The following is a 17707-nucleotide window of genomic DNA, read 5'->3' as shown; positions in this document are numbered from 1 at the left end:
GAAAAACAACGATTTTAACGTAAATGATATTTACAGATTCGCAGCTGATTATTTTATTAAATTAGGACGATACTTATATAATTTTGTTTAATGTTTTTTAAATTATTTTTTTAAAGGTTTTTTTTTCCAATATAATGTTTCTATTTGGCCATGTTTTCGTGGTATTTATTTATTATTAATAATTTCATTATTTCTGTGTTCGCACTGTTAAATAACAATTTAATTCGATTTATGCCCGTTTCTACCAATGTAGATTAAATTTAATCTGGGTCCAATTTACTCTTTATCATTTTCTAATTCTTAAAACTAGAAAAAGATAAAGTCGATGATATCCAAAGGTTAAGAGATTAATATAATTTTTGTAAGAACTCACATTATTAATGTGAATCAAAAAACGATGAAGAGTGGTGTTGACGGAGCTCTGAGAGTTGGAAGAACAAGTGGGAAAACGTCAGTAGCAACATCGATGACAACTAAAACGGAGGCAACCGGAGACCGCATTGTGCCGGTCGGTGATAAAAGCTGTCGCGCATCGTTTTGCGGCGGTATGTATCTATACCTAACCCGGGAGAAAATTCGACAAAGAAAAACGAAGGAGCTCGGGAGAGAGAAGAAGCGAAAGGAATGACGAATGGAGAGCGAGAGATCGGGCTCGCGAGATAAAGGAGATCGACAATAATGCCGTCGGTGCACCCTCGATCCCGTGGCACCAGGCGCAGCAGGCAGCCATTATTATTGTTTTACCTCTGCACCTCGGACGGAGATCGGCGAATGTGCCGCGGAAGGCTGAATACGCGCGCGCCTTCGATGAGCAGACAGAGCCCGGAAGAAGGGATTCGCAAGGGAGACTCGTGCTGAACGAATACGACAGAGATGCCGAAGATAAAAGCGCGTTAATCCGCCTTCCGTTACTTAGAGAGATTGAACATGCGTGAGATACCATTAAATCCAGAACCAATCATTCTCGCACTGAAATTTTACCTGTCTTTAATTTTATCGCGTGACTTCGGGGCTGGAACTAAAACGGAATTTCAGCGCGGCTGAAAGCGTATTCAAGATGAAGACTCGAGGACTAGAAAAGTGACGGAAAATTATCGACCATGGAAAAATCGACGATTGAAATCTTTTTACGTACACCTAAACTATTCCTTCGTTTTACATAAAATTTATTTGTATATTATACCGCGAAAGAGTTTCGCATAAGTATTCATGTACGAGGGTAGTTCGAAAAGTTCCCGGTCTGACAAAGAAAACATATGATTGTGGCAAAATTTTTTTTCACTTTTCGACATAGTCCTCTCGTAAGTCAATATACTTAGACCAACGATATTCCAATTTCTTTAGACCCTCAGTACAATACAATTTTTCTAACCCTTTAAAATAAACGTTTGTCTCAGCGATGACAATGTACCTCCGTATTTGAAGTGTATCTTTTTCCAGCGATTTCTTCAGATTCGGGAACAGGAAAAAATCACTGGGGAGGCTAAATCTGGTGAGTACGGTGCATGTGGCAGCAATTCGAAGCGCAACTCATGAAATTTTGCGACTTTTGCAATTGCAGAAGTGTGAGAAACAAGTTTCCGAGAAATACAAAAAAAGGCTTGTTTGCTTTACTCGACGAGATAAATTACTAACCGCTATCTGAAACTTTTTCGGAGGCCCTCTGAAGGATCGAACTTAAGAAAAATCATAGTCATTTGATACTTTCCCAGTGCTATCTCTATGTCAAGCCGAGAACTTTTCGAACTACCCTCGTAATTGTGCACGAAGATAAGGGAATTTCATATTATTGGCGAAAATAATTCCGGCTATCATATTGTCCTCTCACGTCGACATCGTCAATAATATGTTCACGTAGTACACGGTATGCGTATCAGCGATATTGAAATCGTAGAAAGGTATTCGAGACCCCCGTGTTTCCCCCGCAGTGACGCCCATGCAGGGTTTGGAGGTGAAAAAACAATGCTGCAACGACCCGAACCCCTTCCGCCTCGATCACGATGGAGATCCTTTCTGCGCGCTCTTATCTCTCTCCTCCCTTTATCTCTCCAGTCTTCTGTCTTTTCTCTTTCTTTTCTTTATCTTCCTTTCCCTTTCACTTGTCTGTTCCCTTCTCGCTCCCTATCCTCTGATGAAAATTCTTCTACGTGCCTCTACGTCATGTCGTTTGGTCTCGCGCAACGCGATACAATGCCACCTCGGGATGCATTGTGAATCAGACTCACCAGACAACCCGACGAGGTCGACAACATGCCGACAGCTGTGCGCGATGATATCTAAGCTAAACTGATTATATTTAACTCGGGAAAATATTTTTTAGACAAGGTCTCGGGCATTAAACAGCGTATCGATCTCGCACATTCAATTATTGAATATTATTGGAAATAATATTCAATGGAAATGAGAAAACTGATCCATTATGGGGAAATAAAAAATCCATGTATGTAGATTGTAAATGCTTCTTGTAAAAAAAAAAATCATGTAATAATTTCTAGAAATTTAAGTAAAAATTATGAAATCTCTGATTACTTAGCCAGCTATTCTAATTAAATTTGATTCTTAAAAATAATTTTTGAGTGAAAACATTTTTGAAGATTTTTTTTCAAAATTTCTGAACAAATAAATCGCAAAAGCAAAACAAAATATGTCGGAGCGATGTATTTTCGTTAGTTTATTATTCCGTACAATTACTGCGCAATTAAATGATGTTAAAAGGAGTTTGCAAGAGCGACAGAATTACCTCACTTTCAAGGCAAGCTACTACAGCTTTTTTCTCGAGCTATTATAATTGTTTCAAGGGAAATTTGTTCTGTTGATCTATTTTCCATATCTCGTCAAGAAGGAAATGAAAGTAGCAACGACGCTCTTCGACGAAAGCGTAAAAAATTAAAAAGTACGTCTTCGTCCTTGTTGGGTTAGATCTTTTAACGTAAATATCTTTATAGAAAGTGCGAAGAAAGTGCGTTCTTTTCTCTTCGACGTTATAAAAGTATCGACATTATCGGGAGAACCGCTGAAGACTTAAATAACTCTCTTTGAAGAGCGTATATACGTAGGAGAGTGCTTAGAACGATGCGACAACGAAGGGTTAACTTCAATATTGCGTTGCAGCTAATTTATTAAAATGATTTCTGTCGTTAAAAACGGCAGTCGTACTAATAATTTTCATTCGCGACGTTATCGACATAAAAAAAAAAATCGTCTCTCATAAATACCATCCTTTCTATGCATTTCCCTCATTGCATTTATTAATACGCATTTAAAATCTATTTATTATTTTGACTCATCATGTATTGCAGTCACTGTATAAAAATCGATCTACAGATAATGTACGTAAATGTATACCACAATGAATATGTACTATGTATAATATAAATACATAGTTTAAAGGAAGAAATAATAATCGCGTGAAATTTTCAAAGAAAAGTAAAAATTTTGAAAGCGGTATTCATAGTTCGTTCTTATATTTAAGACGTTCTTAACAAGATATAATTCAGATGTCATAAGTTAATCACAGTCATATTGCGGACATCTTAAGACATTATTTAAGACGGTCTCGAAATAAAAACCTATTATATCAGCTTAATGTAGATTTCTAGAATTTAAGATGCACAGTATGAAACAGGCCAGATTGAAAAATCTCACCCCTCGCCGGGACAAGCGGCGCCTGCAGCTCGCGCGATGATTGCGCTGTAATCTGCTTTCGCTTTGCTTTTTCGAGGAACGCGGGGGTAGCTGCCGCGTGATTGGCCGGGGGCGTTGTTGGGTCTTCCGTTTCGACCGATACATCGACAACAGTCGAGATACACTTAGGGAGGATACACGCGGGAGATAGACCTCCAAGGAGAGAATAAGAGACGGAGAGGAAGAGACCGCGTCGGTGGGAAGACGAAAAGAGACGACGGCAAGAGGACGAGGGGGGAAGAGGACGGAGGGGATGAAACAACCCTCCTGATACGGGTTATCCTATAAACGGCGCTACCCCCGCAGCAACGCATCGATAATCCGGCCCCCGGGGCCCGCATGCGGTTGAACGCTCGCAACAGTTACCATATTTGATTGCGTACCCTCCTACCCTCCTCTATAAGATCGGAATACGAAATAATATGCTGTACCGCGAAGTAATGTAGGAAATAATGTTCTGTACTGTAAAGATCTTACGCTCGCGATAACTCGTTATTTTTCTACGGGATTAACATTGTCAGTACATAATCGTTGACAGATCTTAAACAGTTGTTGAAAAGTTGTTTCTGTGTTATGTTAATTTTTAAATTATACAACATATCAGTTGTAATAATCAGTGATATAGATTATATGTGTTATCAGTTATCAGTTAGATTATATATAGCGTATAAGTAATTAACGGTAAAATTTATCATTGGTTTCTTGGGTTGGTTTAGATATGATGTGACTTATTAAGATGTATGACCTTCTGCGAATTTTCTAATTATTTTATATAAAATTATTTTTGTTATAAAGCCAATTAACGCGTGCAAATTAAAGTGTAAAATTATATTTGATATTTCAAGTATACGTCTTTTATTATTATTGCCAAAGTAATTTAAACTTGTTTCAACAAACAACTTTACTAGAAAGATAACATGCGTTACAATTATATAATTATATTTTATAAAAAAATACTTAGACGATCAGGAGATTTCTTCCCAATTCCATGTTGTTTGATAGAGTGATTCTAAGATAATTTGCATTTCGTCAAATCGTATATACAAGCAGGCAGAATCGCAAGTCTTTCCTCATGATCGGCAAGATCGACGGGGCAAGCGTCGTGATAAATAAAAAAAAAAAATCAAGGGAACTGTTCTTCGCTGCTCCTGACGCACCCTACGTCACGGAGCTGTAGCGGTGATGATGGCGGGAAAATGCGGGGGAAAGAAATCGCACGCGTTTGATGTGCCGCCAAAGAGAACGCGCGGGGTGGGAGAGGGAGGGAGGGAGGGGGAGAGAGAGAGAGAGAGAGAAGAGAGATAGGGACGAGGGGGAGGAATATGCCGTCGGTGGCGGAGTAGTTTCGCGTGGGTTGGTCGGTCGACTGCAACCACGTTTCTGCGCAATCCTCTACATCCCCCGCCAACCCCGAACCGTCTCTTTCTTTCTCGTTCGCTCCGATTTGCTTCGCGTTTCTCTGTTCCTCCACGCTTCGAAGGCCGCGCTGAAACGTTACCGGAAAATTATTACCGGAAAAGCGTTGCACACACGCGTGCGGCAAACCGCGGGACCCACCGACGGAATTACATTGATATTAGTATCGTTTAGCCCGACAGATTAATTAATTAAAACGAACCTCTCCCCCTTGCCGCCAGTGGCCACTCATCCCGCACGCACGTATTTGTGTTTCACGCTAGCGCTTCAACACAGAAAGCATACCAAAATATATTGTGCGCCAACAACTGTCGAAGGCTTTCGCCGTATACGCGAGCATTAGCCTTTTGCTTGTCTAAATGTAGTATTGACGAAAAATACAAGATGCCTTTAACAAACTGTACAAGTATAATACGATTGAACATTTCGACGAAGGATCTCATTTCTTCGTAATAGCCGTGTTATGGGAAAATCGAGTGAACTAGATCTAGTGTGCACTGTTGCACTAAGAAAGGTGTCATAATAATTATTCAAATATAGACTTACCTTTCTTCGCGTGCAATATATCCGCTGGATCCGGTGGCAGAGACGAACAATGGCTCGGACTCAAACTAGATTGTATCGACGAAAACGGACTTCCCGCGCTCGACGGATACCTAAGATAACGACTGCTCTCAGCAAGAGAGTACACATGTTACGCATGCTATAAATAAGATTCTATCAAGAAAGTTATTTTCGAAAAAGTAAAGGACCCATGTATAATCTATAATAGAAATTTATTTAAAAAAAAATCTTTCCGAGAATTTTTTCGGAAGACTTAAAATTTTCCACTCGATTACGAAAAGTTAGTCCCGGAACTCCATCCCTATAATTCGTTGTGCAATCAACTATTTTTCCTACGCTTAAAATCTTAAAAAGATGAAAAATTGCAAACAAGTTAAAAAGAGTCGAAAAAAAGTTGATCCTTGATCTTCGATTAAAGAACACGTAATTTGCATAATAATACCATTCTAACGAGCACGTAATTTGTTTGCTAATGAGCCAATAAGTTTTACCAGGGATTGGGTCGCGGCCAGCCGGTAGTCTGTCCGTTTAGTAGCCTGAGTTTATCGTAAACGCTCTCCGCCGGACTGCCGGCACCAACGCCAACCCCCACGCCGCCCACCCCTTGTTGCTGCTGTTGTTGCTGCTGCCTCTGCTCCTTCTGCGCGGCCAGATTTCTCAGTACCCTGTTGATCGAGGACACCTGCAATCCGGACACACATTCATCAATATACAAAACAACTAATTGTGCATTGGCATAATCAGATGAATTCTGCTTAACTTTGATTTACGATATATCTTGCACAGTTCTCGATACGTTCCACGGCAAAGTTACGTACGAGCAATACTTTTTATTGCATCGAGGAGAATACAGGGAAATGAAAGTTCTCTTTTTAACGACTTTTACTGTAATTTCATTTAAATTTATACATTCTTATTCTTACTTTCATTACATTTTATACAGTAAAGAAATGTGTGTTGAAAATTTCTATCATATTACTCGTTATATTCTTTATGTTCTTGCTCGTTCTTTATGTTATTGTTTTCTTTATTTTATTTCATTTATTTTATATCTATTCATTTTATATATCTATGTATTTTTTAGTTACAGGTATTTCTTTATACTGTTTACCATGCGTTCGTTAACAGTTCTTATTTTTTTGTTATATGTGCCACTGAACGTCTTGTTCACTTATCTATATGTCCTTAGAGGGTTTGCTCTTGAGAACAGTAATAAACTTTCTCTCTCTCTCTCTCGCTCTCTCTTCTTCCCGATGGTATCGGATTTATTATAAATACGAAGTGTACGGAGAGTGATGAAGATCTTCCGGGAGAGAGAGAGAGAGAGAGAGAGAGAGAGAGAAGCAGGAAGACTTCTGTCCGATGAAATGCGACGAGAGTGGTAATTAAAACGATGCGGTGAGCAGCTGCCGGCGCGGCGCATTGCACGAGGGAGTTAATTACCTCCGCCTTCAATTATATCCGTCTCTGCGCCACTCCAAGGGGACTTGGCTTCTGCCGACGTAAGTACGTAAGCACTCGTGCGTTTGCGGCGCGAGTTAACGCTCTCTACGCACGCATCCGCGTACCGAAATTCGCGATCGCTCTTAACTCTTAAGTGAGCGCCGCAGTACTGTAACATCACAATATATTGCGTTCGATCGCGATATGAAGATTTCCACGGGAAATCTACGCGGGAACAAGTTTCAAGCCGCGATGTATCCTACATACATGTATACGTACATTGCTCATTTCTTAATTATTATGTTGACATATAAAGACACTTCATATATTATTAATTTCCTAATTCCTTTTAAATATATTTAATTGCGTACTTTTCTTATTAACTTTTTAATTTCGAGTTACATTTTTAATTCTTCTCCAATTCTCCCACTTACTTGTTACCTACCTTTCCCACTTGCATTAAGAGGGTTGAAAATTAACGAATGTTATTTTTCAGAGAGATATTTTCTATCACAGATACGCATCGTGTTACTTGATTTTTTATTCAGAAATAAATTTTTTATTTAACTGTACTCTCTTGCGCAAAATGAAAACGAAATTAAAAGTCGAGCTTTTTGTTTGCGACATCATAGCAAACCATTTATTTTGTGTGTATATGCGAATGCGAGCACGATGAAATATCTACGGCGCGAAGAATTTACGATCTCCTAAAGACAGGGTCGCTCTTTTTATTTTCGTATCTTTTATTTGTCTTCTTCCGCGGGCTGCGTTCGTCGCTTCTGTCACTTACAGCTCGTATAAATCCCGACGGAGTCGTAAAAGAATTCTCACAAAACTAAAGCGGCAGGTTCTCCTGCTGCCGATAGTTTTGCAATTTATTCCTTTACACTCTTGTATTATGCCACGCATGTCGCGGCAAGCGACGCCATATTAAGAGCATAATAAAAGGACGAATTTTTCAATTTCGATCCGTCATTAAGAGCAATAAGAATTAATGTGCTCATAAAAACTTCGTTCAAGACTCGCCTAATTGAGAAATGAATGCGACAATATAATTTTTTTGGAGCAATATTTATAACATAACGCACTAAAACTAAGGGACGTTTCGTTTTCAGTTTAGACATTCTACGTAATTATTTTAATGGTCCAACCAAATTATTTTCTGCATCTATTTAAATTTTTAGACACTTCAGTAAAACCATTCTTTCCGTTTAAATATGACAAATTGTTGTAGAACGTTCTTTAATTGTAAAAATAATGGCCTCTCAGGAGAATATTTATTTTGTAATTGTTGGAAATTTTTTTCACGTTAATTGGATTATAGATCTATCTTTTAGATCTATCTCTTAATAAAGAAAATTTGCAACACAAAATTTATAACAAATAAACATTCTATTGAACGCTGCCTATGCTTGATTCTTTTTGTAAATCCTGAAATTAAATTCTTTTTAAATTTCATATTTAATGACACGTTTAAAGTAAAGCAAATTAGTCACTCCTATGAACTTAACGCGCTATTTTTAATATTTCGATGTAATCGATAAAATTCTGACCTTCTTTTACAAAGGATCTTAAAGTATCCTAATGCAGTATCCTATCAGTCGATAAATCTGGAATGAAGGTGAACGGTTCCGGTAGATAATTTTTCATGATTATTCGTCGCATCTTGATTATATTGCACGCACCGGATCAAAAGGCAGGACGAGAGACGAGAGAAATAAACCGAATGACGGTGGTACCAGCGACAGAATGCCGGATCGGTCATAGGAGATATTCGTTCCCCGGGGTTTGTTAGACCCGATGTCAGGGTACCACGGCGTTGAAACGAGCTGACATCTCGGACCCACCACCGGAGCGGAGCGTCATCCCCCTCGGCGCCCACGACGGCCACCATCACCACCACAACCGCACGATCTCGTCGTGTCTCTCCGCCGCTGACGCGAAAGAGACGTCACCGGCACTCACCCCTCGTCTTGTCGCCAACATCCACCGATGTCCGAAACATTCTGCCTTCACGTACCTCCAAAGATTCAAATGCCTTCCGTCAACAACCTCCGTGATATAGAAAGGGATAGAATAGATAACCGGTAAATGACGAGGATCAAAAACACTTCATTGTGCTTCATTTAATTATAAACGTCCGAACCTTTTTAAAAAAAAAGTATTGAAGATTAATTCCTTTACAAGTACAATAAAAAGTACGAAATTTTACGCAATATATTCTTCTAAAACCAAAATTAAAGTATTCAAATTGGTAAAAAGTGTGATTAAAGTTCTTTCACAATAAACAGAATTAAATTTTAAAAAGACGTAAAGAATACACCTTTTATGTAAAGTGGCAAATGTGATATATTTTCTCGATTTTATGTTATTTCTATTTTTATGATGTATTCAAGAAACTTTTTTTAAATTGTACTTCTATCATGTATTTATCGGAGCACGGAAATATCCATGCGATCTACCAGATTAGGCAAGTTGATTCGTCGATGATTCCAAGCTGCGCCTGTGAAGTTGGCCGATGTCAAAACCGATCCACAATGAAAAAAGTCGTTGTCGCGCACAAAGAAGCACTTGGCGACAAAGCCAGAAACCCAACGAGCGACGGCTGCCTGTCAAGGGACAATCGGCGCCTCGCGTGACATCGAGTGTCCGGGCTGTTTGACCGTTTTTTGATTGACGTCAAACCGCAAATATCGTGCTAGCTGCTTCTCAATCGTTGCGATATATTTACGACGTGTGTCACCCTCGTTATTATTCGTAGAGATCGTTGTACCGTGGAAATCGACACCACAATAAGCCCGCTTTTGTGGCAAGCCAAGCAGGCGCTTTGCAAAACCACAAGGCACTTCCATATCGCGACACTTCCTTCTTGGACCAATCTCGAAAGTGGAAGGTCCTTCTAGACACATAAGCTATTCCACTTCTGCATTAAATTTTAATGACACGTTGTTTGCTTTAGGGCCAATTTTTATGAATCGGGCTTTAGAGATGCTCTAACAAAGGTGGACTCTTAATTTAATTTCGAACGGACTATGGTTCATCAAAACGTAAAAAATTAAAAACAAACGCACTCACCTTTAGAACCTACATTTATTAACCAAAATTAATTCAGTATTGCTTTAAGCGCTAGTATTTCATCCGAAAAGGATCAGATGGATAATGAAAGGCACGTAGGCCGAGGACTCGTGGCGTTTTATTGGCTCATCGTCGACAATGGGATTCCCGACACATTTTTGCACGGATACAGAGTCGTGCGATATGATACGCGAATAGCATAAAAGGAACGTAGATATTATCCTTCATCCGCGCACGGCCCGCATAAAGGACACGCGGCGAGGGCTGAAATCGTGACGCAAGAGGAAGAAGCCGACATCAGATCGATGAAATTAGCATGAAGCGTGAAGAGCTCGAGGGTGGCCGATCTCTTAAAAAGGGTGCTGGATAGAGACGTCATAATATTGCTCTCACGTGACACCTTGACGATGCGAAATCTCTTTCGCAAAAAGTCAGCGAATTATTCTTAGGAAACTGCGGAAATAAAAATTGCAAACTAAATCATAACCATTATAGCAATAAATATCCCTTTTATGATATTCGAGACTCTTTCCGAAGACAAAACGAATTAATTTAGAATTTACAAGAGAAACGTAATCTATATTTATATATAAGCATAATATATATTCCTTTATAAGTATTTAAATACATTTAATTTTATAAATAATATAATCTTTTTGGCAAAATAAATTCCCGTCTCCTTCTCTTTCCATTTAATCTCCGATTTTATTTTTTTTCGCCTGGAAAAATTTTCGATTTCGCTCTTTTGATGCGCATCCAAGCGTATGTTTTTCATTAAAATTTATTTGTTCGGAGCGTACACTATTCTTATATCTCAGTCGTGATAAATAAAATTTGATTTCTCTCGTCGAACACGGACAAGCAGCACTTTTAATCGCCATGTCGTGTTATTACGGTGACGTTAAGATGCGAAACATATACTTATAACGCGTGTGTTATCTCTTAACGCATAGGGACTTCGTGCAAACGGAGAGCGAAGCTGCAATTTTTACGAGTGCTTATTCGCGGTAGTCGCGTATTTCCTGCCCGGGCTCGTTCATATGTATGTATGAGTCGAGGGTGTTAACCGTGAAGAGAACGGAAGAACACGAAGGGTGCCACGACTTTCTCTTTTCCTCCTTTCATTCAGACTACTTCCGTTATCCTGGGGGTCCAAACGAGCCTGCCGTACAACACGGCTTTATTATCGCAAAAACATCCTGGAAATAATGGCCGGACGATTCGACACGCGTAATCAGCAGCACTTCATAAAACTTATTCAAAGATCAAAGAGTATATTCTTTGAAAGAGACATAAATGCAAGTGTGATAAATAAAAATGTGCAAAAAGAATGCAATTCTTTTTTTTTTTTTTAAATAAGAAGAACTGAAAGAAATAATATACTGTAATAATTCAATGGAAACTTTGTTTGTGTTAAACGTCAAATAAGAATGATAAAAATACATCAATTTCCTAATATCACTTTTCATGTCGTTATATTCAGAAATGAAAAATTTTTCTTTCTACCAAAAACTGTGAAACATGATGAAGTTTTATGATTTTGTAAATGCATGCAATGGTATCATAAATATTGTTAATTTTAAATACATTAAAAAAATCGCGTTAATGTTACATAAACTATATTTCCTGCTCGAATGCTGACACGATGAGATTTTAAAGCGAAATGTATCACGACGAATTAAATCCGTGATAATCGGCTTTGAACGTGAATGTGGACGAAGATGAGCATTGTGAAAATCTATGGTCTCCATTGACACGGCGCGTTAATCGGGGCTTACACATTACTCGCACATTATATATCTGCGTTTCCTGCGCGCGTGTTTGATATTTGAAACGGGGTCTGCGGGAGTGCGACACATCGGCACGTGCTGACAATATTCTATGTGCATGTATAACGTATGCGCGAGCCGAAAGTGAGCAAAATGCCATAACCTGTCATTAAGTCACCCCTCTTGATCGCACGTCAATCATGGGACGTGATTAGTTAATGTGAGCCTTGAAATCACGGGTTTCCTGTATCGAAATGATGATAGTATTATAAACCTTTTCTTTTATATATGACCACAATTTTAAACAATTAAAATTCCTGTGGTCACATTACAGCTTGTTATATTTTTTTTGCAGATATCTACCTGATTAAAAAAATATGAAGTATTTTAAAGAAATTTTGGTGTGTGTGCGTTTGTTATAATTATTATAACTTTGTGAAAGATTTTTATATTAAAAAATTTAATACTTACTACAATCTATACAAATTTAATTGTAGTTTTTTTTATTTACACAAATGTTGAGAATTTTTATATAATACATTTTTATACTATAAAATCCTCAAAATTTGTCACACAACACAAATCAAAGACTTTACAGTAAAATTTTATATACAATAATAAACTGCAATAAGCCAAAATAAGAACATGGGAACGATTTAAAAATAGATGTAAGCTTCGAAATCTCCCTCTTCTTTTTTGGAATCGATGCCGCGACAATCCGAGCATGACGCTAGTTGTAGCAGGAAAGAAAGACGCGCGATTTCTCGGCGATTATTCGCAATTACGATCGTGACCAATTCGGAGATCTGAAAAAGTGCGGTAACAGGCGCGCCACGCGCCGATATCGGGGATTTCTAATATAAATTCTGCACCCTTTGCAATGTAGCGCGAGGTTTTTGTTCATCACCCCAGTTGGCGTGGGAAATTTGCCGGGATTAAGATCAGAAACGACGAAAAAACTGCGAGAGAGAGAGAGAGAGAGAGAGAGAGAGAGAGAGAGAGAGAGAGAGAGAGATGATTCTAGCTGACATCTCTATTATGCACGTCTGTGACAAGACTAGCGGATCCCAGTTAATTCGATCTGATAACTCGAAATATTCATGTTATACCTTTGTTCATTGGGGCGAATAATAGATCAGTGTGTACCCTCTCGATTACAAATACTACATACTCTATCTCATCATCTATCTTTTTATTTCATCTTATTATTTACAAATGATTATGTATAAAAATTTGAAAGTTGTTTATAATAGTTTAATATAAGAGAGCTTTACATAATCTATGTATCTATTATATTTTATATATTTTTATATATTGTATAACGTATATATAAAAATATTGCGTGAATAAATAAAATATAAAATATTTCAACGGACTATACTTTCCTCAAACACACAAGCTTAAAATTATTATGTAGATAAAAGTTCATTGCAAAAGTAAAAGAAAATAGTTCATTCAAAGTGTTGAAACTTTTATTAAATAATCAAGATCCACCACTTCACCAAGAACGCGGTAATTACAAACAGTAATTTAAACTAGAATTTGTAATTAACGGTGGAAAATGTAATTATTATTACTCTTTAAATCAAAAGTTTGAGATATACTGGAATAGCATAAAACGTGCGAACGAGGCGCGAAAGTATCCAAGCCAATTCCAGACGACGGGACGATTCCGCCCGGTGTATCGTTATCTCGCGAGCCATTATTCCAGAAGTTATCATAGTCGGTTTGATTTATCGCATGGACCGCCAAGAAACTTGGTGCGGTCCCTAGTCTCACGTCGTGGATCGTATTCCAGCAGTGTGGCGGAATATTATCGGTCCAAAGAGGAAGAGAAGAATAACGAGAGGTTAGCACAAGGAATAGAACTATGAATGAAAAATTAAATAGAAAAATACACGTAACAAAAAATTACGATTATTAAAAATTCTAATCGCAACATGATAAAAAAAAGATGCATATTTAATAATAACAAAATAACAATTACATATATATTACTTGATATACCTATTATTATATGGAAGGAATCGCTATATACGATAAAAAAATTATAATCAATTCGCAATTAGGTACATAATATTTATAGTCGGTCACGTGCTTATCGAAAGCGAAAGGAACAGAGATTAGGATTAGGCGAAACGAGTTGAATGATCGCGCGAGCAAGATACAAATTACATTTAAATAGAAGCTGAGAGGAACGCGCGGTATTCGCAATTTAAACAGAAAGAGCTGCGGAGAGAGCGAAATGGACCAGAGAGGATGAGAAAGAGAAAGAGAGCGACGATTGGCGTACCAAAATACGACGACGGCGGAAAAAGGGCAGGAGTAACGAAGGGGAGAAAGAGGCGAAGGATAAGAGAGTTGGACGGGAGGCAAAAGAGGGGGTGTCTGATGCCACGTATAATCACAGCTTTTAATCTGGAACGGGCCGAGGGTTCCTCTCTTTCTCTCTCTCGACGATATAAGGGCTACCTCGAAGGCGGCGAAGGGATGGCGGCGACTCACCGCCGCCGGTAGCGCTCTCCAAGAGGGGCACTCTGTATTTAGCAACGCATCGGGGGTTCCCTCGGATAGCACGGGGGTGGCGTGGACGCCACGCGTCGCGCGTTATTGCCTCCTCTCGGACCAAGTACGGACGAACGAAGCACCAGCGGTAGCGAACCCCTTCGATATCCTCAGACTCTTTGTATCATCCATGATCGGCGAACGATGGTTACAGGACGGGAAGGGAGGATGCCTCGGTTTTGCAGAGAGGTTGCCACGTGCATCGACATTTAACGAACCTGCCACGCGTTTGAACAGGCGACATTTGACGAGCATTTTACCGGTTTCACGTAAAAATTAGTCAAGATAAACGGACGATTTAATTTAGCAACTATCTATAGTATTTTAAAGCTTAATTAGATCCTTTGAATTATAATCCATGATACATGGTATTTATTGAAGTAATGATATTATATAATTTATTCTACATTTCGCGAACATTTGAGGAACCGACAATCGACGTATATCACACCGTCGAACGAAGAACCGAATAACCGATTCCGAACTGTCCGCACGATCTTGACGGTGAGTTAAAGGGACGATGATCGATGATGGCGGATACGGTCATATTTGAGGAGCACGGCGCGTAAAGAGAAGCACGGTACAAAAGAAATATATAGAGGAATCTGACGCTGGCGAGGATATCGTGATTGCGGGGGGATTTCGGAGAAACAGAGACGGAGAAAAGACGAGAGGCTTGAGTCGAATAACGGGTGACGAGACCGCGCACCGGTCCTGAAAAAAGGAAACTCGGCCATTTGGAGAAGAGATCTCAGCGTCCGATAGTCACTGTCGAGAGAACGATGCGAAAGACAATCGAAGTTGGGAAGACTGAAAGTCGATATCCTTCGGAGCCGTATCCATGTAGTCGCCACGTATACAAACGTCATTCACGAACGGGGGTGACGATGACGACAAACGCCCAAGTATGCTAAGATCGCTGATCACTTTGATCGGACGGGACAGCTGGTGCACGGTGGATGGACTCGGACAGTAATGGCTGGAGTGTGGTATAGAGTTGCGAGAGCGGTTTGCAGTCAGCGGCTAAAATGACGTTAACTGCTTCGACAGAGTTATTCCTCGCGCACCAGGAAATCTCCCCTTCTCTCTATACCCTTCCTTCGTCCGTGCACATATTTCTATCCTCGAAAGTGAAACAGCCTTTCCATCTGCCGCTTACTATATTGCAGGGCAACAGAATATCATAAGTAATAAGGTTCTTTTTTTTTTTTTTTCACCTGTATGTGAGAAAAACATGAAAGTAAAGCGATGCCAAGATGAATGTATAATAAGATCCGAGAGCCTTAAATCACTTACAAGCTAGAGCTGATTGGTATTCTTCAAGTTAATCCGGATATTTAATCCTTATTCAAGCCTGTTAACACTTCTGCAATTTCCTACAGCCTTATCCAAAGATTTATTGAATTCTGAAAACAGTTATATATGAACTATATCTTCGCTTTATTAAAGAGAAATTAAACTTTCGCGAGTCACACATATCGACCACTATTCCGTTTCGATTTAACGAAAGAAATGCGATCGCACTCTTATCTCGAAAATACCATCGCAAGATCTAACTTGCGACTGAACCGACGTCCACTATGACGTCATATTGGGACACGAACGGCGTTTAGCGAAGGACGGAGAGCCACGCGACTTTACCGTGACAATGGCTACGTTCTCGATGGACGCGGTAAGTAACCGCAACAATGCCGGGGGGAGACAGCTACGGGGACGGTGGTGGAAGAACCAAAGTAATGGATGGTTCCTGGAACCCGAGGCGAGTGAATTGTTGGCCCCTGCACGTCCGCCTTGGAGACACCCTCGCCTTGCCCCGGCCGCGTAAATCAATGCACCCCTTCGTACTCTCGCGCGCGCCATCAGCCCCCTTAGCCTCCCGTACTCCTTCCTCCACCTACACCACTATCTACACCGCCACGAACGTCGCCGTGGCCAACCCCTACTCTCTCTCCAGCCTCTGTAACTCTCTCTCCTTCTCGCGACAGCGGCGGCTCTCTCTTCTCCGTTCCGCAGAAGGGTGAGTTAGGGGGTGTCGGAGACGTCCGGCTACTGCATTATGTATTTCTCACCGAGCCGCCACTAACTTCCACTCTCCCGCCTCCCTTCGACTCTTCGTCCCTCAGGCGCTCCTTCCTTTCCCTTTTACCCTCTGTTCTTTCTCGATGCCCGCTACCTTTCCGCGTTTCTCCTCCGAGAACGAATCCTTCCCGCTGCTGAGGTCTTTTTTTTCTCGCGCGAACCGACTTTCCTTTTAATCACCCGACCCGTCGGCGTTGGCAGAGAGGTCGGAATAGCCACAGAATTAATTTCCTACGCTCATGGGCTCGCGGTCGGCTCTTCGTAACGAAACAAGATAAATACACGCGCGAAAATTTATTATAATTCAATTTTTTAAATAAATACACGAAAAGAATGATCTTGCTGAAACATCCAAAAATTTAGCCAGATACAGATCTCAAAGTAATTTTGTCGAACCATCAAAATAATTATGTAGAAAATTCAAACATACAACGATAGCAACGATGCGAAAAAATTTTATTACTCTAACAACCAGACTCTTGAATTGTCCCCTACATAACTATTTCGATAATTCAACAAAGTTATTTTTAAGTAGATTCATATCTAGCTAAATTTTTAGATACGTCAACAAAATCGTCCTTCCTGCCCAGGAATATGTTAAATCAAGGAATTTATATTTTTATTTCGTCCAATATGTTCTTCCACTCATACGTGCGATAACGCCGACTAATTCATCTCTTGAGCGTTGTTTCGTTCGCGAAACAATTTTCTGACAGCGAGTCACTGTCTGCACGCTACAATAGAATACACCCAATCAAGAGCGTTCCGCGCTCTTCGAATACGTAGATGGTGGCGTGTGCGTAACCAAGAGGGAGACTTGTCACAGAGATGGTCATTCGCTTAAACAATCGTCCGATTCGCTCCGACACGCGGATACAGCGTGTAAACTCGATTCTCGGTCCGTCCACCGGCGGTCGGCGACTATTAATTACAGGGACACGCTCGGCCACCACTCGGGAAACCGTGCCATCCCACGCTCGCCGTCTCTCTCATTCGCCTCCTCCTCCGCCGTGCCAACCCGATTCTCTCGTGGTACCCGTGATTTTCCACCCTTGGGTCGGGGGAATGGGATACGAGGGCTGGCCGGCCGGCGGCCTGTATATCGCGCGATT

General features: G+C 40.1%; 1 protein-coding gene across 4 annotated transcripts in view; it reads right to left on the bottom strand.

The window, feature by feature from the left end:
* The window catches only part of LOC108747692 (paired box protein Pax-6-like), a 116681-nt gene that overhangs the window by 38056 nt on the left and 60918 nt on the right, over window positions 1-17707 (bottom strand). For all 4 annotated transcript variants that reach the window (XR_001939256.1, XM_018485336.1, XM_018485337.1 and 1 more), the window contains 2 exons: window positions 6156-6346; window positions 5647-5756 (listed from right to left, as the gene is read on the bottom strand). Coding sequence is in view for 3 of the 4 variants with exons in the window: in XM_018485336.1 (XP_018340838.1) it covers window positions 5647-5756; window positions 6156-6346 (301 nt within the window). In the remaining variant the exon portion in view is untranslated. The remainder of the gene's footprint in view (window positions 1-5646; window positions 5757-6155; window positions 6347-17707) is intronic.

The sequence above is a fragment of the Trachymyrmex septentrionalis genome, unplaced genomic scaffold (genome assembly GCF_001594115.1).
Source record: "Trachymyrmex septentrionalis isolate Tsep2-gDNA-1 unplaced genomic scaffold, Tsep1.0 scaffold20, whole genome shotgun sequence".
NCBI lineage: Eukaryota > Metazoa > Arthropoda > Insecta > Hymenoptera > Formicidae > Trachymyrmex > Trachymyrmex septentrionalis.
This window is presented reverse-complemented; position numbering and strand designations above follow the sequence as displayed.